This window comes from Pseudopodoces humilis, chromosome 1 (genome assembly GCF_049639895.1).
Source record: "Pseudopodoces humilis isolate 2021_Gansu_Grassland_sample_001 chromosome 1, ASM4963989v1, whole genome shotgun sequence".
Taxonomy (NCBI): domain Eukaryota; kingdom Metazoa; phylum Chordata; class Aves; order Passeriformes; family Paridae; genus Pseudopodoces; species Pseudopodoces humilis.
Window position 1 is genome coordinate 42,155,597 of NC_142200.1, and position 24,282 is coordinate 42,179,878.

The 24,282-nt window shown below is 36.6% G+C and overlaps 1 protein-coding gene across 2 annotated transcripts in view; it reads left to right on the forward strand.

Moving 5' to 3' along the window:
- NOL4 (nucleolar protein 4) overlaps positions 1-24,282 on the forward strand; it is a 188,774-nt gene that overhangs the window by 136,714 nt on the left and 27,778 nt on the right. Inside the window, exons 7-9 of one of the 2 annotated variants that reach the window (XM_088054532.1) lie at positions 4,096-4,275; positions 5,015-5,206; positions 17,522-17,635. In XM_088054532.1, the coding sequence (XP_087910658.1) occupies positions 4,096-4,275; positions 5,015-5,206; positions 17,522-17,635 (486 nt within the window). The remainder of the gene's footprint in view (positions 1-4,095; positions 4,276-5,014; positions 5,207-17,521; positions 17,636-24,282) is intronic. The other variant, XM_088054537.1, reaches the window with a different exon arrangement.

Consider the following 24,282-nt stretch of genomic DNA (forward strand, 5'->3'; position numbering starts at 1 on the left):
AGAAAACATGCAGAACAGACCAGTAAGAATGATTAGGAATCAGGAAAACATGGGTTTCACAGCATAAATTAATTTATTGGGGAGAGAAGATTGAGGAAAGGGGACATGATAACAGTCCTCAGTTGTTGGAAAGAGTCTCATAAAGAGGGAAAAGAATGCTCTCTTCTCCCAAAACCACACCTTTCCTCCATTGCAATCCATGGTGAATACATGAAAAAGAAATAGGTTTAGTACATTAATGAAAGTCAGAGGTCTTAAAAATGTTTGAATAGTTCTGAAGACGGTGAAACTCTGGTGCAGGTTGTCTGGAGGATGCATGGCATCTCTGTCACTGGAAGTCTTAAGATAAAAACTAGGAAAACAGTGGTCAGGATTGGCCATCTGACCTTGTTCTGGGGCAGCAAGATAAAGTAGATGCTACTGTGATGTTCTCCCAGGTCTTCTGTTGTATGATTTGACTTCAGGTGAATGTTGTTGCTGACCTGTAATGTTTTAGAAAGATGTTGCTATTTCATGTCACAATCTCTTAAAAACAGGATGTTAGGCATGAACCTTTACTTTCATTTTGAAGAAGCAGTACTGCCTAGTTGTTATTATTGCAAGGAAGAGATTAAAATAATGAACTCATAAGCTTCAGGAAAGGGCAAGGATGAAGTGGTCAGAATATAAATATCAGCATCTCAGTATTTTTAAGACAGCTCAATAATCAAACATTTGTTTGGAGATGGAAATAATCTTGTCCTTAGCCTTGGCCTCATTTACTCTCACTGAATAATTTCTCATTGCCATCACTTTTTTCTCCCACCTGAGTTTTTAAGCAAAAAATATTCACCTGTGAAACATCTTACATCTACTAATGCTTCCGCTCCACCAAGATTTATTCTTTCATTGCTATCAACAGAGATGTGTCTGCTCCCTTCTATGTTCATACTTTCCTGTCATCACAAAGGGTTTTGCTTTCAGGTGGTGAACTGGAGCCAAGAACTGATTCTTGTCTTAAGCAGACTGGCAAATATTAGAAAAAACCAAATCCACAAATAAACAAGCAAATCCAAAACATTTTAACCAGGTTCACTTCTTCAGTCTAGTTTACTGCAGGATCATAAAATCCGTGTGTCAAGGTCTGTTCAGGAATCTGAATGAGGATGTTCCTGTCTGTCAAAGGTGGAAGCAGCCTTTTGAAAGGACAGTGCACGACCTAAAATTGGGTATCATGTACAAAGTATGAGTTGTCCTCTGCTCTCCAACCCTTTGTTTAGCACTTCAGCTGCTTAATTGACTAGCAAAAGGAAATCCTTATTGTCTTTTGTACAACTGCAGAGTCAACACAAATGAGGGACGTCTCTTCCTTCTCTGAATCAATATTCATCTGTGTAGAAATACTGAAAGGTAAAAATTTTGCTATTAACTGAACTTTTGAAAACTCAAAGTTAGCTTTATTTCTTCCTCGGTTTGCTAATGAAACAACTAGGAGAAAAGCACCATTTTCCTGGTACTGTACACAGCCTTCCGATTCACAGTGAATAAATATGGATTCCTGCCATGCAACTTTCTCAGACTTATTCTCCACAGTTTATTTAAGATGCTAAAGTTCTTGTTTAAATAAAAACTTCAGATGTTGGACAAGGCTCTCTATGCAATGCTTTCTTTAAAAAACAAACAAAACAAAACAAAACTAAAAACAAAAAAAAAAACCACACCCTGACTGTTGCATTTTTGAGAGACATACTTAAGCCATTTTGGCCTGAATTTGTTTCCTTCACAAAAAGAAATCTCAACCCTGGTGCATAATTTATGATCCTGGCATCCAGCCGGAACATATGTACATACTGAAATCAGTTTTGCATCTGTTTAACTTTGTGCACATGAGTAGTCTAATTGGATTTAGTCTGATGAAATGACACATGCAAGATCAAGTGTCTGCACAACAAGGATTTCAGTCAGTAGGTTTCTTTAGGGCACCAGCTTCTATGCTTTATGTGGTGCCTAGTACATGAAATGGCTTTTTGATCATCTCAAAGCCTTCTGCATGCTATATAGCTGTAGTGATGGGTGAAACAAAGAGATACAGAAGAACAAGTCTTGCGGCATAGGTCAGACCTTCTACTGCATAGCACTGTACAAAAGTAGCAATTGATTCATTGTAACTTTCTTTTTAAAAAATGTCTTCTCTTCAGGTTTAAGGGAAATCACTCCTTCCTTTGTAGCAGGCTGCCAGGCTGCAGCTGTTGGCCTTCTGGTGACAAACTCTTTTGCTTACATATGGTAGACACTCTGGTAGGATACATCCATCACCTTCTCTAGGATGGAACCTGTACTTATCTGACTGGGCAGCAATGTAAGTAGTCACCATCTTCACAAGACAAGCTATCAGTGTATCAAGAACTGGAGCTTTGTTTTTGCTGCTCTTGCAAGCCTTATCTTCCCATGCCATCTTGCATCTGCCATCTTGAGCCCTGGCTGATTTCTTGCCCCAGAAGACATGGTGCTGAGTTTATTTATCTAGAGGCTGGCTCTTCTGTTTTGTTCTGATGTTTTCTCACTCTTCCTACATCTGCTGTAAGGGTCTAGGGAAGGAAGATCGGTCTAGAGAATGAAGAGAATCAGGGAAGGGGATGAGAGTGTCTGCAAGTTCTGATATTAGGCGCATTAGGGATTAAAAACTGGAATTCCAGTGGATTGGTACTGTGAGAGTATGGTCTGGGGAGGATAGGCTTGCAATATGAGTGCTGTTAAGGCAAGGCAAGTGACTCTAAAGCTGATGGTGTACTGAGGACCAAAGTGAGATTGAACTGAGAAGAGGAAAAGAGGAAAAAAGAAGCTGAACTAAGAATATAAAGCAAAAACTATACCTTACAGATGAAAGGTTTTGTTTGTCTTTCCCTTCTACCTCACTGTCCAGATTCATTCTGTGGCTGCCAAAATATCCTGAAATAAAGACAATTTTAGGAAGCTCAGAATGTGGTTCAAGGCATGCCATTTGAAATGTATTTTTGTTTGAGGAATTATGCTCCTGACTTTTGGTGACATTAAGGGAGGAGGCATCTAAAAAAAGTGTGTGTGTGAAATTTGTCATGTAGCACCTGATTCAGACTACAGAATGCTTTGAAGCAAGAGAGAAAAATAGTGAAATATTACAGCATTAAGATTTAGAAGTAAAATTTTGCTCTGTTTGACCTAAATTTGAATCTGATGGCTCTGGTGTAGATACTCTGACATGTTTTGTGGCTGGGGAAAAGCTTTGATCTTTAATTTTTGTGTTGTAGAATGTTAAGTTGTGGAAGGCTTTCTGTTACTGATGCCTTTTTACAGTCTGCAGTCTGAAGCGTGTGCAGTGGGAACAGTTAACTGAGGGCTTGATATTGCAAGGGAAAATGCACTGTATTAATTTTTGGTAATTGGAAACTTTTTGGTCCTACAAGTGGATACACTTAATTGAGGTGGTCATCTTTTTTTTCCAACGAAATGATTTTCTGTCCAGGGGAAAGTTCTGAATGCTGATTTTCAAAGAGAAAATAATTTTACTACATGATTCACAGAGAGCATTCAAAATGTAAACCTACACATCTCTAATTCATTCTGTGATTTTGCAAATGAAACTAGAACTTAATCACTTCCTTATTTTGAATAAATTTTTGTATCTCTTGGTAATATTTAATATTCATTGGATGAATACCAGTGTTTCCTATTTGAATCCTCTTTGCCTTGAAATATTTAAATTTTAATTCTTTAGAGTTTTGTTCAAATCAGCTATCCCTTATTTCCATCTTGATTAATACAGAGAAGTTAGTATTTATAAGAAACTTCTTTAGGTAGTACTTACACAAGGCTGTATGGTAAAGATTTCATGTTAACTGTAGACATCATAGGTGACTAATTTGTTAATAGATTTACTGAAATTTGCAGTTGGTCACATTTTTTAAAACACTCAATATAATTGTGCATTGTTTGCTCCTGGAAAGATTAGGAGCACTTTATGTTGAACAAAGTATAGAAAGAATTCATGGAATTCTTGAAATATTTAGCAAGCATTTTTGATAAGACCTTATTTTTGCTGAGAATTTTTACAAGCATTTTTTTTTTCTCTATTTTCAGTCCCCTGCACATAGCTATTCAAGCTATGACTCTGGCAAGAATGAGAGTGTAGGCAGAGGTGCTGAAGATCTGTCTCTGAATCGAGGAGATGAGGATGAGGATGACCATGACGAGCAAGAAGATCCTGAGAAGGTTAATGAATCAGATGGGGTAGAAGCTGAGCGACTGAAAGCTTTTAACGTAAGCCCTCTTGCACTCACCTTGTGTACTTCTTCTATTCCTTTTGCGTTGTTGTTCTTGGGTAAGTCTGACAATATTAAAGGCACATTAATTTGCAGGATTGTATTTCAATTACTATTTTAATGCACATTAAACTCTTGCCAACAGATGACAGATTTACTGCGTTTCATTTAGAATTTTGAGGCAGAGTGCCATCTTTACCAGTGAGGAAATCAAAGCTTTGTTCTGTATGTGTGCATGTGTGACTGTGTGTGTGGCTGTGTGGATGTGCATGTTCACCCATTGAACGGAAAGAGGCTGTAGCTAGTTTTGTCAGGAGACCATTCTGGTGGTCAGCTGTTCTCTATTGCTTTCCCAATGTATATAATTATGCATGAAAACACAAGCAATTGTTCAAACAAAGAAAAAATGTGAGTCAGTTCAATAAAATGATTAGCAATCACAGCCTATTGTTAATAATGAAACTTAAGTAGTGCCTATTTTCACAATCTGTTCTGGTTTATCTCACAAGTTCTGTACCCTATAGACTATTCTTTTCTTGTCTATTTTTTTAAACCCAACCCACCCCCACCCCAAATAACCCTTTAAAGAACTGTTTGCTTTATATTTCTGGCTTCCCGTTACAAAGCTCTTCAGTGGATAGAAAAAAAGTCTTCCTATCAGTAATCAAGCCAGGAAGCTAGGAAGAGAAGAGAGCTGCCCTCCAAACCCATCTCCTCTGTCTCCCTCTTGCCAACAGATGTTTGTCAGGCTGTTTGTAGATGAAAACTTGGACCGAATGGTCCCAATCTCTAAGCAGCCCAAAGAAAAGATCCAGGCTATCATTGACTCATGCAGGCGACAATTCCCTGAGTATCAAGAGCGTGCCAGAAAACGCATACGTACTTACCTCAAGTCCTGCAGGCGGATGAAAAGAAGTGGTTTTGAGATGGTGAGTTTTGACTTAAAACCCAGCACTAGTTTCCATCAAAACCCCATATGTAAATCCATGGCACTATTTTGTTTTCATCTTAGCGTCTTTATTTTTTGTTTGTTTATTTTTTTTGGTAATACCAGGTCAGAGATTTCTTTTTCGCTCCTTCATTCTTCCTGAATTTATTCCCCTTGATTTAAAAGTGCTATAAGACACTAGAGTTCACAAAATGAACTAATATGGATCTATAGGAAAAGAAGAACAAAGCAAGGCATAAGGAAGGAAACTGCACTATGGACTACACAGTGACTTATTTTTTACTTTAAGTTACAGTTACAGATTTTTGCCTGGAAAAGTCTTGCTGTGAGATGTATTTTTCTCTAAAATGCCTCTGCTAGCTGGATTCCAATGAGCTCTGTAAAACTGATCCTGCTAGAGAAAGGCTATGCTAAAGAAAACACCCAGTGTAGCAACATCATAGTGGCAATGGCTTTGGCTTTGGGTGTTTTCTTGTATGCCTTAGCCAATTATTTATCAATGAAAGTTACTCCTTCAAAATCTTTCAGTTGATGTAAAGGTGTGCAAAGCATGTTTAATGGTTGTAAAACACAGATATCAAATCTACAATTTGAGCATCCCAATGGTTTAGTAGTTGTGATGGAACCAAAACTCATGGGGATTATCATGGTATACAACTGACAGTGTTTTCAGACATTGTTATTTTAATATTATTCAGTAGCACAAAAATGGGTAAATAAAGTCTTCTCAGTAATTGGGAGCTTCATTATCTCTAGAAAACACTTGTATTTCCAAAATGGAGGAAAGTCAGAAGAAACTAGATAACTACACACCTTGTGTTTAATGTCTTAGGTATCTCTCTGGCTTTTAGATGACAACAAAAACACCTCATTGTTACAAATAGATATCATTTAGTGATTAAACATGCCATTTTTTTTTAATGAATCATCTGCAAACTCATTGATTACATTAAAAATTATTGGAGATGATTGCATTTTGCTGTTTTTCTCTTTCTCTCTGTCTTTCTTTCCTGCAGATTTTGCAGTATATTTATGAGTACCATATGTTGTTTAAGATGGTAGCTAACAGTTTTAAGAACAAAATATCAGGCTTATTTGTAGGATAAGACCACTATTTGATTACACAAAAAGCAAAGAAAGAAACTAAATTTTTGTGTGTGTTTGTGATTCCAATCAACTGCATGGTTTTATTATTTGAAACATTGGGATAACACTGTTTCTGAACAGTGGAAAGTCAGATGGAGAAAACCAGGTAGAATAAAGGACATCTGTACAGACAGAAGTGCCAAAGATATACTGGTGTTGTACATGGCAGATTGTTTAGCCCTCCAAAACAACAAAAAAAAGGGAAAACAGAAAATAATTCCTACAATATACTAAGTAGCATTAAATTGCATCTACTCACTCATTTTTGTCATCTGAAAGATTTGGGCAACAACTATTTTGCAATATAAACACGGGGCTACAGTCTGACCCATAAAAGCTGGGTTGGCTTGACTTCAGTGCACATTTGCAAATGTTCCTTTCATATGAATAAAGGTTGCAGGATCAAATTTGTTCCTGGGAGGGGAAAAAGAGAAGAGATTACCAGGAACATGATCCAAATAGGCAATCTTTATAGTTCAGAAAGATTTCCTGGTTTTATAATGTTTTATGACAGTTTAAGATGGGCTTTATTTTTTTTTTTTAAACAAACAAATCACCCTCTAAAACATTCACTTTTTGCCCATGAATGGAAGTGACAAGGCACTGGAACTCATGCCAAAGAGTGCAGCCCTCTTGGGCCTGGAGGGATGTGTGTCCTGTGTCCCTGTTTGAAGGTAGGAATACAAGCCAAAGGCTATCCAGAGTCTCTGGAGGAACTCCCATCAACTTCTTAAGAAAATAAGTAGCATTTTATGCATATGCCTTGAATAATTCTGAAATTTAATGTGTATCCCTTTGGGTTTTTAAATTATTTTTTGATTTCTGAGTTACTGTATCACCATCTCTTGATTATAGGCATTTTTTTAAATGCTACCATGGACAGAGACATTTGGCTACTTGATTATTTTAAATGTACTTACCATTTTGGTAATGGAGAAGAATCACCTTTCCTGGTTAATATAATTTGTTCAAAACAATTGTGAATGGATACTATGGTGTGGTTTTGAATAAGGGGCTACCCTCAAATACAGCAACCCAGAGTAATGATCTGCTCAGCAGCAATACCAGTACCATTGTTATATTAAATAGGATGTCAGATAATAACCTCCACAGGAGATGTCTTTTGCTTTACACATGAAAAATACAAGTTTTTTTAATTTGTTCAGGTTCAAAATGCTACATTTTGAGCATCTAGTTGCATGAGGAAAAGAGAAAATTCTCTTTTATGGCATATGACAGTTCAGACTGTGTGTGGAACCGTACAGCCATCTACAGCGTCATACTGTAAGGTGAAAAGAAAATGTAAACACTATGTTAAATTAGTGTAAAACTGCATGGTAAAGAAGAAAAAGCATGCCTGGAGCCTGATTCTGTCAGTCATTTGCCATCTGCAATTCCAGCTACAGTTCTTACTGCATAACAGGCCAGTTCTAGTTCTGAGGCAATAAAAAAGGCTCAGTCTCATGAGTGTTCATATTTTTAATTAACATGATTCTTAGTATTATTATGTTTAAGAGATTACTTATAGTTATTCTGCTTCTACTTGTGACAGATAGTTGTCTCTGGACTCCAAGGCAACTGGCATAGCTTCTTGTTACAAATATGCCTTTGAGAAACTCCCTTTCTACATTGGAAATGCTCTGCCCGTTTGAATGTGCAGCGCTTGTTGTTGTGCAGTTTTCATTCTGACACAAGTATACACCACAATAAGGCTCACACAGTTTTTCTCAGGAATTGTAAAATTGTTTTTTCTCCTCTCATTGTCTCTTGCTAATGGACTGTTGAGGATGTTCTCTAACTAAATTCTATGATCTCTTTCAGAATCTTTCACTGGGAGGGAAGTCAGTCAAATACCAAAATCACTGGCTTTTGGATAGCATTTCTAGGTTGTGCTTCTGCCTGCATTGTGCTATACTGCTTGGAGAACTTAAAAGTTTCTGATAGTCTTAAAGAAATTATTTATTTTTGTCTTCATTGACCCAAAAACTAACTAAAAAAAAAATACTTCCTTATTCTCAAGGACTGACATCAGCGAGAATTCCTGTGTATACATTAGGTGTTTTGTGACCTCTATAGGCTATGCAAGAGGAATTTTCTCCCTGAAATAGTCAGATGGCCTGTTTCACTAATGGGTTTCATATCCTTTGTTTAGACTTCTCCCAGCTTCTGTGATAGAGAACTGCCAATTAAAAAGAGTTAGTAGACAGATGATGGAGATATGTGGTATGCATTTGTTCAGTTTCAGTCCAGAAAAGCTTTAGATGCTAGAAAGAATCAAATTATGTTGAATTGTCTTAATAGTTGCGTTTTCTTACTACTCTCTGCTTCCTCCCATCTTCATGATCTCCTGTGATCAGTCTCGCTGCATTCAATTTGAAATTTCACCTTCCAGTATTTTTTTCACAGATGTGCCATTTTCTCTGTGAGCATCCCAATGCAAGAGCAGGATTTTAAACACTAGTTCACTAAGAGATTCTTCCTTTTTTTTTAAGAAAAAGGAAACCCTCCTTCTAAATACTACTGTAATACAAAACAATAGTATCAAAGAGCAAAGTATTTCTGTATTGGAGAGAAAAGGTTAGTCATAAATGCTTTTCATTGTCCAAAGAGAAGTCTTCTTCAGAGAAGAGTCACACTGTGCCTAAAGACAGTTCCTGATTTAGGTCCTGTCCTATCATCAGCCTCAAGAACAAATAACTGAGCTCTGTATCTTTCACTGCTGCTGTCACTTGGTTGTGCCAGTTGGCTGAGGGAGGTTTTTTAACAATTTGCAACTGTGCTCATGTTGATCAAGGTGTTTTGAATGTGTCTAGTGGCTTCTCATGCATCTGTATTGAGACTGAGCAACTTTGGTGGGGACTGGTTTCCAGAAGGGGGATGTTTTCGGAAATCTGCCTCATTGAGATTGCTTGAAATAGGTCTCTAGGTTCTGCTTTTAAGTTTTAGAAAGAAGAATCTTTCACTATTTACTGAATTTAGTGTTGAAAAGTCCAGCTGCTGTTGCAGTCACATGGCTTTTCAGTCCTCCAGGCTTTTATGTCTGGAAAGGTCATAAGCATTTTCAGGAAAATGAGGATCTGTGGATTCAGGGATGCATATCTAATTGATTAACAAGCTGAGAAGCATTAAGAAAATTATCACAAGAACACTTACATGAAGTTGTACAGATACTAATAGAGTTGTTACTTTGTATTATATTCCAAATTCAGTCAGTTGGGCACTTCCTTTGTAAGCATCTCACCCTTGTTTGATAGTAGTTAACTTATTTAAGTCTGATGGGCAACTTGGTTGAAAAAGATCTAATCTACTCTCTGATAAACTTGGACTTTCATCATTAGATCTCATATAGTCTAGAGAAACTATTCTAGAAACAGTTTTTCTAAGGCTCTTAGATGTGTTGTTCTTTTTTTTTTCACCACAGAACAGTTAAGTGAGTACTCATGTGATTTTTAATAACTTCCTCCTAAATCTTCCTCAGATAGCTTTTGCTTTTTAATGACTTTTAAAAGTATAGGCAATTTTGGAAAAGTGAGCAGTGGAAGAAGGAACACTTCTTCCATTAACCTTGCAAAATGTGAACAATCTAACTTTAAAAAAGTTATGGTGTTTGGAAAAAGAATTAAAACTAAAAAGTTAAAAATACCTACTAACCTGATAGGACTTAGTCTTATGCATTCTGTAAGAGAGAAGAATATAGGAATGGTATTTTGACATTTGTTTCAATTTTTTTTAATTTAGAATAAAAGTAATCCCCTCTGAAATGGCAGTAAGTTCTAACGTAGAACAAAATCCCCTTTTTATTGAAAAAAATAAATAGGTTAAATGAATTTTACTCTGTTTACCTGTAAGCTTGAAATCAGAAAAAAATACTAAATATTTCAGTGGTTTTTGATACTGTGATTCTGACTTAGATTGAGAGGTCTTGCTGCAATGTTACTTGATTAACTGGCTTGTGTCAATGGTTTAAGGATAGGGAGCCAATTCAGTGTATTATTTTAGGGAAAACAGTAAATAATGTTAAATCATACTGTTTTCATAAGTCTTCTGGAGTTTTGCTAGTAAAATGCTATCAGTGTTCAATACAATCCTCACCTGACTCTGAAGGAGTTAGGTCAGCAGGATGATTTCTGAAGTTCTCTGTCACTGCAAAACAGCATTTAATCTTAGATAGAGATAATTGTGCCTAGGTTTGTTAGAGAAATTAGGTAACTTTGGCTCCCTCAGCAGTCAGTGAAGCACTTAGATGAATCAGTCTAGAGAGGTTCATCCCCAGCTGTCTCATGAGTCAGCAACGAAACAAAAAACATGCCTGGGTGACTACTTTAGACAAAATACTTCATTTTTGTGTAAATCAAGTCACATGGATATTCTGTTGCTCACGTAAGTCATTTAAAATTTCCACTAGCACTGTTGAAATTGCTCAAATAGGCAGAGCCAGACTTGGTCCCAGAGGTAGGCATAGCAGCAGCATCAGCAGCATGGTGGTTGATTGGAAAGAGCCATTTGCTAAGATTTTAGACAGGAATATGGATATGTTTAGATATACTTGGATATTTTTAGGTGCCATCATGATCAAGGTACAATGTTTCAATTCAGTGTATTTCAAAGTTGAAAATCTAAAAAAGTGATTTGCACATCGCTAGATGTTTCAAAAAGCCTCTTCTGCCATTTAAGAAAATATTTCTAGCTATTTCATTGACTCCTCTAGTGGGTGTTACAATTGGGTATTTATTACAAGACCGTGAGACCAAGCAAAATATATCAAACCCTACTGAAATGCAGTGCTACAGGCATTAAAATGCCAGTCCAGTTGTTCATATTCCTCTATTCTGTACTAGCAATTCATACAATCATTGAATTAAAAAATGGTTTGAGTTGGAAGTGGCTTTAAAATTGGTCCAGTTCCAATCCCTCTTCCATGGGCAGGGACACCTTTCACTAGATGAGGTTGCTCAAAGCCCCACCCAACCTGATCTTGAAGAGTTTCGGAGGCACACACTGCTTTTCCAGACAACCCAATCCAGTGCCTCATCATCCTCACAGTAAGAAATTTATTCCCAATATATAATCTAAATCCCAATTTCTTCCCAATAGATAATCTCTTCCAGTTTGTGACCACTATAAAAGTACATCTAATACAGGGCATTTTACTTCATTCAGTCTTTAAATTAAAAAATACTCTATAGGAGGGTTTCTGAGTCCTTTGCAACTGTGCTGTGTAGGACAGTTCTGTCATACATTTCACTGCATTATTCTGATTAAAAACTCTTATTTGAAGATCATGTGTTCCCTGTCCTGTAACGTATTTTGCATAATTTCTATGAAAAAGTGCTATTTAGACATTGCATGCTGTTTCAAATATGTTGGACATTTGAGGACATTGTTAGATCTTAATACTTTATTGTGAAAGAGTTGTGGCATATTGCAGTATTTAATTTTGGAAATGAATTGGTCTTGCAATACCTGAGGTAAAAGCTGACATGCAGGAGAGCTTGGGACTGTCTAGGTTTTGGGACCCCAACATGCAAACAAGTACTTAGTGATGCCTTTGCAAAAAGTCAGTTATTGTCAATGAGGCATCTTAGGCATTCATCTTCAATTTTGGATGCCAAATCACCTTGGAAAGTTTTAAACCCTATTTTTGCAAGTTTCAGTAATAGTTAAATACTACCTCATTCTCACATTTATATTAATCTCCCAAGTAGCATGCAATAGGAGTAGGAGAAATGGCCTCAACTTGTGCCAGGACTGATTTAGATTGGCTGTTAGGAAAAATTTCTTCATCCAAAGGTGAAGCATTGGAACAGCCTGTCCAGGGAAGTGGTGGAGTTACTGTCCCTGGAGGTATTTAAAAGAAGTGTGGAAGCAGCACGTGGAGACATGGTTTAGTGATGGAGTTGGGAGTGATGCTTTAATGGTTGGACACAATGATCTTACAGGTCTTTTCCAACCTAAAAGTCTGTGACTCTAGGATTAATATTAGGGTGTATATGAACAAAATGAAGTAACTTGCATGTTTATGCGTTTGCAACTGTCCTATACTGCAATATGTAATTTTTGGTGTTAATTTGCCTAAACTAGAAGGTAGTATTAATGCACACATCACCTTAGGATATTTGGCATTTCAGCAGGTATACATGTGTGCCCATTATCTGACTAAACAGATAACTCTATTTTTTCAGAGCTGAGCCAGACTGATGTAACATGTAAAAGTATGTAAACCAAACTTTTTGTATGACAACTTTGGCTTTTATTTATACTGGATCTCAAAAAACATGCCAAGTAACTTTAGAGATGATGGATGTCTAACCACGGGTGGACAGCATGCACAGTAAATTGTAAAATTCTTTTTAGTGAATATACTGCTCCTAGTGGTTTAGACTGAAATATACTCAGTTATCTAGTATACCAATAATTGGTAAATTTATGCCAGAAATGTACAAAAGAAAGTAAAACATGGAAGTCTTTTTAGATCCTGTGTAGAAATAAAGGAATGATGTGACTATGCCAGAAAAGGTATTTGGTGTTTCACATGAAGATACTACAAAGGTACCGCATTTTAACAGCAGACTTGATGATGCTGCATACAGTTGTTATATTGAAAATGCATATTTTACACCATATTGAACATGCTAGTCTCTCCTTTGTTAAAGAGTCAGAGATTATACTAAGAGAGCTAATTTCTAGATGAACTGGGCCAAGGATTTCTGATTTCAACTACTAAAAATCAGCAGCCTTGCAGGACTACTCTATAACTCCAGAAAGGCTTACTGCAAGATGCTTTGATTGTTGATACCCAGATCTAAGGAGCATCAAACTCATGAAAGTGTCTTCATTAGATTTAACATACTTTAAGGAAAAACAGCACTTATTAGACTAGAAAGAATTATTGACTAATTTGAATTTCCATTAGGCAGCTTGCAAAAGTATATCTGTCAATGATTTATAAACTCTTCAGAAAGAGAAAAAGGGATGAGTGTATAAAAAGTTCAAGCCAATCTGAACAAAAAATTGTTTCTCATAAAAGCATGTAAAAGTGCATATCCCAAAAGTTACTTAAGTGTGCATATTGCTTTGTTGTCATTGTTGTCATCTATAGGCTCTCTGGTGGTTTCAAAACAGTTTCACATATGAGAGGACTGCAGGTGGTTGGTCATCTCCCATGGGTTACTGAGGGAATTCCAACCACTTCCTAAATGTCAGTCACTTCAGAAGGCATCCCTGTGCACATGCAATCTAGCAGGTTTTCCTTACATTGTTTATCAAAATGCCCTTTACCTATGTTGTGTTAGGGGCTGGATGTTAGTTGTGTGTCAGCTGAGGAAATATAAAAAACCAAAATTGGATGTGTGTTCAAAATGGGACTTCTGCTTTAGTGCAGTCATGAGCACTATCATGTTTCCAAGTAAATACAAAGCAATTCTGTACACTGCTTTTGTGTGATGGACATACAGTCTTCTCAGAAGGTCTGTATTGCACTATTCACCAGATTTCTTCTTTTATTCGTCTTGTCACCTGAGAGTTACTATAAAATTTTCACATGTCTTTTCTATCTGTCCTTGGTTCAAAATGACAAAAATGTTATCCTGCCTTGTGATTTGCTATTTTGGTAGATTAAGTTTACAGGATTTCTTCTTTTCTTTTGTTTTACATATTGGTAGTTCCAGTATTTCCTGCTTTACATCACTGTGAAGTGAGAGAAATACCAGACTGGGGCTGCCTCAAACAACACTAGGCACATTCTAAACTGGCTAAAGCTGGTTGGGAATTTTTTGGTAATGCCTTTTTTTTTTTTTTTTTTTTTTCCTTTAAGAGATGTTAGTTTGCCAAGGGTTTTCTATATTGACATAAAATGAAACCTGGTTTTATGCTAGTTCAGTGGGCAGGTTGTGGATCCAGGGATTGTGGGGGCAGCCTGGGAACCCTTGGAAGAAGTTCTCCTTGGCTCCCACATTTCCTGCTGTAATTCCAAACATGTAGGATCCAGCACTCAGCTCTGCAGAGAGCATCCTGGGAACCTGAAAAATGTCCTTTTTGCTGGGATCTGCAGGCTTCCTTCTGCAAAATTAAATTATATCACTTGTCATGTTTTCCAAGGCTTTTGAATGTCATCCTCAGCTTGGGAATTGAGCAATGTTCAGAACCCAACAGGGACGTTTGAGCTTCTTACAGAATTGGTTTTACAGCTGTAGTTATGAGAGAGATCATGAATAATCAGAAGTAGGGAGGAAAAGGAAGCTGAACTAAGCCAGAAAGAGGCTTCCGAGCTTAGAAGATGGAGATATTAATTCAGTTTATTTAAAAACAATTTTTTGAAGTGGTTATTTCAAAGTAATTTTTCCTCTTAGCCAAGGCTTTTCAAAATTGATCTTTTTGACACTTTACAGATATGGAATTTTGCGAAGCAGAAAATCTCCTTTTTAACAGCTCTGCTCCTAGTGACAGAGGACTGTGTTCATCTTCTCAGTCAATTCCATACCAGAGCTCTGTTGATAGAGCCTGAACCCTGAACCCTGAGCAGATGATTTTTCTCCTGTGCTTTGTTACAGTACTTTACTCAGGTGACTGGGCCATGTATTCATCATATTTTCCCTAACGTTCACTGTAGGTAGTTCTTGACATGAACATATCAACAGCCAGCTGCAGTGATGATTGAGAGAAATTGTGGGTTAACACGTGTTTCAAGAGGAAGATACTCCAGTATCCAGAGATTTCCTCTTTTTTGCAGGTGCTAACTTGAGTTCAATATTTCAATAGGGAGCACATGACCACTACACTCCTTTTCTGAGAAAAGAGAACTGCTTGATTTTTATCATAACAGTTTATTTTTTTGTTTTATAAAACACTATTCTCTTCCATAAACAAATAAACTGGGAGAACTGGTGTTCAATTTACTTTTTGGTCAGAACATTAGGTTTTTCAGATCATATATCAGCTTCTAAAAACCCAGTGATGTGTAGGTATAGTTACAGGTTTAGCTAAAGACCTGAGCTGGAGGAATGAACCAGGTGTTTGCTCACCATTTATTGAGAGTATCATTGTGTGAACATCACTGTTACAGGACCACAGTGAGATTTCCATGCAGCCAACAGAGTCAGTGCACCTTGAACCTGCATAAGCCAGTGGCATGTGCAGTGGTACGTGGCCAGAAAATACAGAGAGGGATCCAGTGGGATGCAGTAACAAATTCAGAATAATATCACCATTTTAGGGATGCAGTTTATTAAATAGAATGCTTTACCAGTGAAACCCTTCCACAAAGACTTACTTCATCCCCTGGAGCTCTGAGTAGTGTGTCTGCTTGTACTGTATGTAATGTTAACTTCTGTCATGGCACCGGGGTTTACATCAGTGTCCCTCATCTCCTAGACAGAGTTGTTTTCAAACTGGAAACAAGTTCAACAGTTTGTTCTCTCAAATCAATCCAAGTGTAATTTATTGCAGTACTGCAGCCTCTGGTTGCCTTTCTTGCAATGCTGCTTTGCTGATGCCACAGACCTTGTTCCCATGTAACTGGGGGGAAATAAGCCTATTGCACTAGTGAGGAAGACCCATAAATCCCTGTTTCTGAAAGCTAGTTCATCTTCTGGTCCCAGACAGACTGTGGTCCCATGCTTTAGAGAAAGTAGAGTGTTAGATTTAAAATTGGCATTCTGCAGAGCATATCCAAAGTCAATAAATGGGCTTTAATTTTTAAAGGTAAAAATCTAATATTGATAATGCCTGGCTCCTCAGTTTCTGGAATGTTATGAAAACAAAAAAAATCTGTTGAGCCTATATAATTAATCTGTTTTAAGGTTGTTTGCTAGGACATGAATGGGAATAACTTCAAAATTTTCTTCCAAAATTAATTGACATTTTGTAGCAGGTTCATATCCATGTTTCTGGGAGTGGGAAAGTAAAACTCTTAAAAAAAAAAAAACAAAAAAAACCTCCACCCCCCCCCCCCCCCCAAATCAAAGCCCTGAAACCCAAAATCCCAAAAACAAAACAAAAAATACTCAACAAGCAAAAAACACACCCAAATCCCCTTACATATGGCCACGTCCTCAGTAGGTAAAAATTTACGTAGTAAATGTAAAATCGAGTTCAATGAAGCTTTGAAAATTTGTGGAAGTTCAGAACTGGGCCCAGAAAATTGCAGTCTCTGTAATGGGCTTATATGTACATCATATTATCTCTGTTATTATCCCCACTTTGTTTATTTTCTTGGTAATTTTGATATGGCTTTGTATATTAATGAAGAAGATTATTATGAGCTTCATCTTTCAGGAAGATTGTTTTGTATGTAATCAAGAAAAAAAAAAAAGCTGCATAAATATGCTTCCTAATGAAATGGTATGCAAAATCATACTGGAGTTCATAATCAACAATGATGCTAAAAAGATTCTATTATTACCTTTTTGGGGGGGATTCACTGCAGCTTTAACCTTAAATGTGTAAAAGCTATGAAATTAGTAATGATAGGATTTGAATTGGAAAAATGAACCATATCTAGTTGAACCACAAAATATCTGGAGTGTTGCAAGGCTGGCATTATCGAAAGAAAAACAAATTTATTTTTTTTTTAAAGTCGTTTTAATCACATCAGTCATGTTGTAGCAAGGAATGCAAATATTCATATACTACAGATTGAGGCTGCTCTGCAATGTTCTGACAATCTGTTAGGTTTTGAGTGATGTTTCAACCCTATCACTTGGGTGGTGGTTTTTTTTTGTTGTTTTTTTTTCTTCTCTATTTTTTTTTTTTTGTATGACTATAAAAAACACTACTCATCTCTGTCACATGCTGCACAGGATAAAAAGCCTTTCAGTTTTCTTAACAAGAATCAGACGGCCAGGGTGCTGCTGGAACGCAGAGAATATGCCACTGTCTGTTCAAAGTACAGCTTAATGAGCCAGACTAAACACACTGGACAATAGAGCTGTGGGGGGAAAGGGCTTCTCGTGGATCTGTGGATCAGCTGCGGCTTTAACATCTAACTAGTTTCATTTTTCATCTTTGCAAGTTCCATTTCCCTGTTTTGTTGGTATAAACTGCATTTCAATGAGCGGACTTTCCTGCCTAGGTGATGGTATGGTGTGCTTTGAAAAAGGATGTTGTGGATTACGCTAGGAATAATTTCTGTGTTTCTTTTTCTCTTTCATAGTCACGACCTATTCCCTCACACCTTACTTCAGCAGTTGCAGAGAGTATCCTGGCTTCCGCCTGTGAGAGTGAAAGCAGAAATGCTGCAAAAAGGATGCGGTTGGATAGACAGCAGGTACTGTGTTGTTTGGGGGTCTACCACATCCATATTTATAAATGCACTGGACTCATTTACATAGGATGCCATGCAGAAGGGTGGTGCAGCCCCTTATATGCTTCTTGCTAGCAAGATTAATTAAAATACAAAAGCTGTAGTTTTTTTAATGAATACACAAGCATGTCTTTGTCTGTATTTACATAAGCTGTGTGAGGTTAATATATTTGTAATGTCCAGCTGGATAAAGCTATTTATTTACTTTTTGATGGCTGTAGATTTTCAGAGCATAATGTGTAATCTCTACAGAAGAATTTAAAATAACAGAACATGGAGTGGATATAATGTACATAAACAACAGAAATGGTGCATGTGTCCATGAATCAGTGTATTTATTTGTGCACATATTCTCTTTCAAAAAGTGTATGCATTTTAAATATAAGGTGAAATGTTACTGATTGAAAATACCTATTTGCCTGAAACAGAGAAGTTACTGTGCTGTATAACAAAATGCTGTCAATTAACTTATTAGTGAGTTTTTAAAGCTCATATGTTTTTTCATCTGAGATTATTCACCTTTGTAGTGATGTTATAATTTTATTACCTTTAATTTTCTAGAAGTTGCATGTTTTCTTTTAGTTTTTTTAAAATCCAACTGGTAGTTCATTCTAGGGTTTGATTACTTACTCCACAGATACAGTGAATGTCTAACATTCTTATTACAAATACTATTATGCTTTATTTCTCTTCACCATTGTAACAAAGTACAAATTTTGGTGATATCTCATGTGTTCCAAAATGTGCTTCTGTCATGGCAGATGAACTTTTATTTCATGGAATAGAAGATTTTTTAAAAGAACATTTTCCTTTTATGCATAGTCCCTTGAGTTCTTTCAGGTCATGCCCTAACTATATAAAGGATTACTACTGCTATACTTATAAAATTGACAGTTTAGGATCTGAGAGTGTATGTTGCTATTTCTTTTTGCTGTGATATTTTTTGCTAGTATTTTCATTATTGTGCTACATTCGCCTTAACATTTAACAAATCACATGGGATACCAAGCACTGGAATATTAAATATAATTTAGATTAGAAACAGTGCTCATTCAGATTGTGCAGGTTTTATATTCTCTCATTTGCTCTCTGATTTTTCAGTAATAATAAAAGGAAAAGCTACAAAGTCAATGTGGTCTTTGCCCAAGGGGAACTAGAAATGACTTGCACAAACATCAGTTACTTTCATTGTACAAAACTAATAGCTCAAGTCCTTGGTCCAGCCAGGGTGAGGCAGAGTTTTCAAGTGATTTAAAAGAAGTGTTTTTAATGAGAATCCCATAATGCTGTTCAGGGAGCCAGAGACCTGTTGAAACAAAAAAAATCAATATTTAAACTGTAGTCAGAACTCAAAAAAACATATTAATAGGGTTTTTTTTTCTTTTATTTGTAGTATTACTATCACAGAAGGATTTGTGAACATCTTTGGTGGGAGAGGCATTTCTTTACTTTTCATTACAGAATTAAAAATCTGCAGTCAGAATATCTCCCAACTGATCACCTTAATTGCAACTGTGATCTTAAAGCAGCAAAGCTGCCTATGAACAATGGGTTCTGCTTCCTTCAGCTCTTCCCCCTTTTTCCCAGTGAGTTCTGGGAACACAGTGGAGTTGCAAATAGCACCAGCCATTTGATTCAGCAAGCAGTAAATTAGCTGAGCTGGTGTAGCTTTGCTGCTTGCAAAACTACTTGTGAATTCAGGACAGATATACTGAGTAGAAATCCTGAACATGCTGGAAAGAAATATGGCAATGTGTATTAGGTAGTTTCATAAAACTTAGTGAGAAATTTACCCTTCAGGGTGGAATAGATAAATCATTAGAGAAGTAGAAAACCTTGGTTTTAGCCCCAGTTCCATTGAAATTTAATTAGTTATTCTGAGGATGTGAAATTAACGAAGTAGACTGAGAGCAAAGCATTCTGGAATATTTCTGAGTGTGGTAGTTAATGGACAATGGCATGCTCAGTTCCTCTGCTGAGATGGGAACTGGATCTGCATCCTCACATCCAGAGAGTGTGACTAATAGCTAAAAGGGTTCTATTTTGCTTGTCTTCCTATTTTTCCCTCTTAACTTACTATTAAATTTCCTTTGTGTTTTTACATATATCTGTGTAGGATTCTATATCATATATGTTGTTTTGTCATTCCATAGCTAAAAAAAACACAAAAACAAAACAAAACCAAAAAACCTTGTTTTCCAAAATTTCCAAAAATTGGGTGTTACACCACTGGGTAGACTCAAGCTTTGAGGATGCCAGTGAAAATTTGTGAGGGAGATAGGGGAAACAAGATAAATAAGATCTTGATGATGAAAATTACCACTTCATAAATTATATCAAGAGATTTTTCTAATTGAAGACAAGCATTAGGCAGTCCTGGAAAGTAGATAGTCAAGAGGATCTGGCAAGAACACTCATTCAGCACTTCCCCTCAGAGCTGAGTGGAAGCTCTGCATTAAGGCTGCTTTATTCTTGCATGCAGAACAGTGAAGTTCTGCCTTTTGTGTTCCAGACAGGTAATCTGCCTCAAAGTGAGACGTAGCACTCAGTGCCATGACCTAATTGATGTGGTGATGTTCTTGTGATAGGTTGGACCCAATGATATCAGAGGGCACTTCCAACTTAATTGTTTCTGTTGTTCTGTGATTCTGTGAGTTATATCCCTACCACCTCCTTTTTCAGAATATTACCCACAAACCATGAATTAATTAATTGCACAGTGAGTGTTATGCCCAATCCTGAAGCTAAGGTAAAACTTTGCAGCTTCCTGAACTCCTTTTCTTGTCTTGTTTATGCTCTTTCCTCTTCTTCTCCATTCTTTCTTCTCTCCCTGACAAAACCCAGGCCTTAAGCAGGAAGTTCTGAGTATCTTGCATGCATGTCCCTTATGGAAGTCTCTATCTGTTAAAATGACATGGATTTCCAGATTAAATAGGGTTTTTTTGGCCTACAGTGTTAATTTTAGCAGTGATTTGATGAAAAACCATCTCAATTATTGCTCAGCAAAAAAAAGCAGCTTAAAAGTCAAAACTAGGACACTTTTAGCACCTCTTTTTTGTTTGTTTTTTTTTTTAACAAAGTCTTGGCCACACTCATGAGTATTTGTTGTTTCTTTCACAAGTATTAAATGTGAAGGATTGGCTTTATATACCTACAGCCCCATGCACCCATTTGTTTTCTCTTTGGAAGAAACATGTCCTTACATGTTTGTGTCTCTGTACGCACAAATCCTTCATCTTATGGATTAATTTCTAGAAGTATTTCTGATGGCTGCAGTGGTTAATATAGTCCTGATGTGGGGATAGTATTGTGATAAAGTTAAGCCTGAATAACAAAGAAACCATCCTTCAACAAGTGTCTTAAATTCCACTTATATGATCTTTGTATTTCCTAACTCAAAGCTGAAAACTTCTGCCAACAAAAATCCAATTTAAAATATAAGTTAATGAAATCTGGTCTCACTGACTTATTTTCAGTATTGTTTTTTTTTTCATTCCAAGAATTTATTTCTTAATGGGAAAATCAATGTTTTCTTGTCTTTCAGGAAACTAGTAATTTTTCATAGTTGTTGGACACTGCAACAATAAATGCAATGCCAGTTTATGAGACTTCTCTTTAGGAAATATGAAAGTATTTACTAGGCTGTGGAAGCTCTGACTGTAATGCTTTGGCTGTCTGACCATGTTAGATGTTACTCAAGTGCTCTCTTAAGCTTCAGTGCATTTTCATTTTCTTGAGATCAAGCACTGGTTGGTTGGCCAGAAGCTTTAATGCCAAGAAGTTATATATTTGATACCTATTACCCAACTGAAGAATCCTGTCACTTTCACTTTTAAATTCTGCCTGGTACCAAAAATAATTTATTCTGTTCCACTATTTTTATAGATTTATATGTTGAAATTGTCTAGGTTTATGGGTAGTACTGCTGAGTACATTACATAGGAGTGAAATGCTTGTGACACTGGGCTAGATTTGGTTGATCTTTCATGGTCCAGATCAGGAATATGGTACAGAGGCAATGCAGTTTTTTTGTCTCTCTCCAGATCACTTCTGTTGAGTCTGGATATTGTGAAAGAGTAGCTCTTTTGAATTTTAAAAATGTTTTTGATCACAGTTGATGAAAAATGTAGAAACAATAACTGAATCAACCTTACATGATTTTGCTTCAGTTTGAGATGGAAGAGGCATTATTTGAATCCTTAAGATTTTCTGTGCTTCTTTGGATGTTCTCCTCAGATAATCCTTCATGATCCTTATTACATCCCTAGCAATATTTGGTCTGAAGCATTTGCATTAAGTGGAGGTTCTGAACTACAACGAACAAGGGAGTCATGAAACAAAATAAGTAGAGCTAAAATACAGCCATATTCACTTGTATTCATTGCATATGGTGAACAATATTCCTCTTTTGCCATGCTCTTCACTTTACAAGCCAAATTGTGTCTTGATTGGGCAAAAGGAGGATAAGTAGAAAAACCTGGGAAAAGTCATCCTGTCATTATGTTCTGTGCAGTGAGCAGAGGGGCAAGATGCCTGCTTTGTGTACTCCAGAGACCTTGGTCATGTGGTTCAATTTATTGTTCACAGTGATGCCTTGAGAAGGCTGACCTAGGACAGAGGCTAGACAGAGTTAAGAATAAAGCAGGTAATTATTGAAAGGCCTTAAAGGATCCACCTTGGGCAGTACAGGAGCCTGGCCAGGGCTACACCCAAGATGGACCTAAAAATGATCACAAAGTCTCACATTCTTCTAAGTTTTAGTCCATCTGCATATTGGGGTTAATTGTCCAAGTACAGCTTCAGATTATGAAGTCTCATCCTTGTTTTCTCTTCATTCCACCATTGTTTATGCTTTGGGCCTGAAACTTGTGACGATTGTCCTTGGTATCAAGGTAGAAAAGGTATTGTTCTGTCCACCTACTCTGTGAAGAGAGCTCACTAACACTTAACATGAAGCTCAAAGCTACACACCTAGGCAGCACAGAATCTGAAAAATATGAAAGTAAAAACTTAAGGCATCAACAGAAATGAAAGTTTTGTTCTAACAGGTGAACCATTGTCAGGCTCTGCTTCTTCCAAACAGATATGTGTGTGCTTTAGTTTTTGTTAAACCTCAACATGAAACAGTGTGGAGCGGGGCTGGCCTATGGGACTCTGGAGAAAGTGGAGGTGGATTAGTGTTGCTACTGTTCCATCTGAAATTAAAGGAAAACCAAAAAAACAATGAAAAGTCTTCAAGAGAAGATGTAAGAGTAAATAGTAATTCAAAATAGTAAATAGTAATTTATATAGTAATTTATATACATCAGTATGCGAGAGGACCTGCCTCTAATTTCCCAAAAGATGATGAACTGGTGGAATCTATATGTGCAAAAGCACATATGAATCATAGCAGGAAAAACACCTTCATTTGGACACAAGTAGGTTTTTGTAGGAGCTGCATTTTTTATTATATTTTATTTTTTTTGTTAGAATTTATACTTTTTGCGTGCTGTCATGCTGCAAAATTTATGAATGAGCATTTTTCTCCAATTGAAATAAGTAGTTTTTGGCAATTGACAATATGTCAGCACTTGGAAATGAGGAGGGAGGATAAATATGGGAAAGCAGGAAAAGAACTGAATCATAGAGTGATATGACTGTAGAAGTGTATGAACCTTCTCATGGACATGTCATGTATAGTTAGCCAGATCATTTAGAAAATTGATGTTGCTTCATTCACAACACGTTGATTTGTACCAGTTAGGAATCAGAACCTTTGAGAATACATTGTTTTATTTGTAGATAGAATAGTGGTCACCTATGACTGCAAAGCCAGTGACCTGGATGCTCTCCTGGTTTCAATCCATGTCTATTTAGCCATTTGACTCCAGTGACTTAATGTCATGGAAAGGCTGCAACAGCCTGCACAATTTTTTGATCAGCCAAAGGAGGGAGCTACATACACTTCTTTCATCCTTATGCCCCAAGTATTTGGACATACAATGTGTGATTCTATTGTAGACACACAGCAAATGACAAGTTGAGCCCAAGAAAAACTTAAGCTCAGAGGAAAATGAAAGTTATTGTTATCTTACATATTTCCCATCCTAACAAAAGCATTTCTCAGTCAGAACTGGTGTTTTTAAATTAGTAGTCTCTTCACAGAATGCTTGTCTGTCAGTATTTTATAGAATATACATGATAAGAAAAAGTTATTCTGCATTTCATTTTTTAAAAAATACGAGTTTAAAAGGTACAGTTTCCTTTATTCCAGAGATTACATGAAAATAGCAGTAGTCAAACAACGTTATAGTCTGACAAAGGCGTTGTCCTCAGAAATTCACTGTACAGATATCACAATACAAGTCACTTGATGTGCTAACCTCAGTTAAAAAAAAAGAATTCTTTGTTTATTTGAGCTTTTCAAATTGACAAGGGCGAGTCTGTTTTCACAGTGTATTATGCACTATGATGCTACAAAGCAGTTCTTTGTGATAAACACTGAATGCATTTTTTTAAGGAAATCTCTCATTGAGATGATAGCTGTATTTTTTTTCTATTCTGTGACTTGTAACCAGCCAAATCAAATATCAGTAATCATTGTGGTGGAGGGAAAGATAAGAACTAAC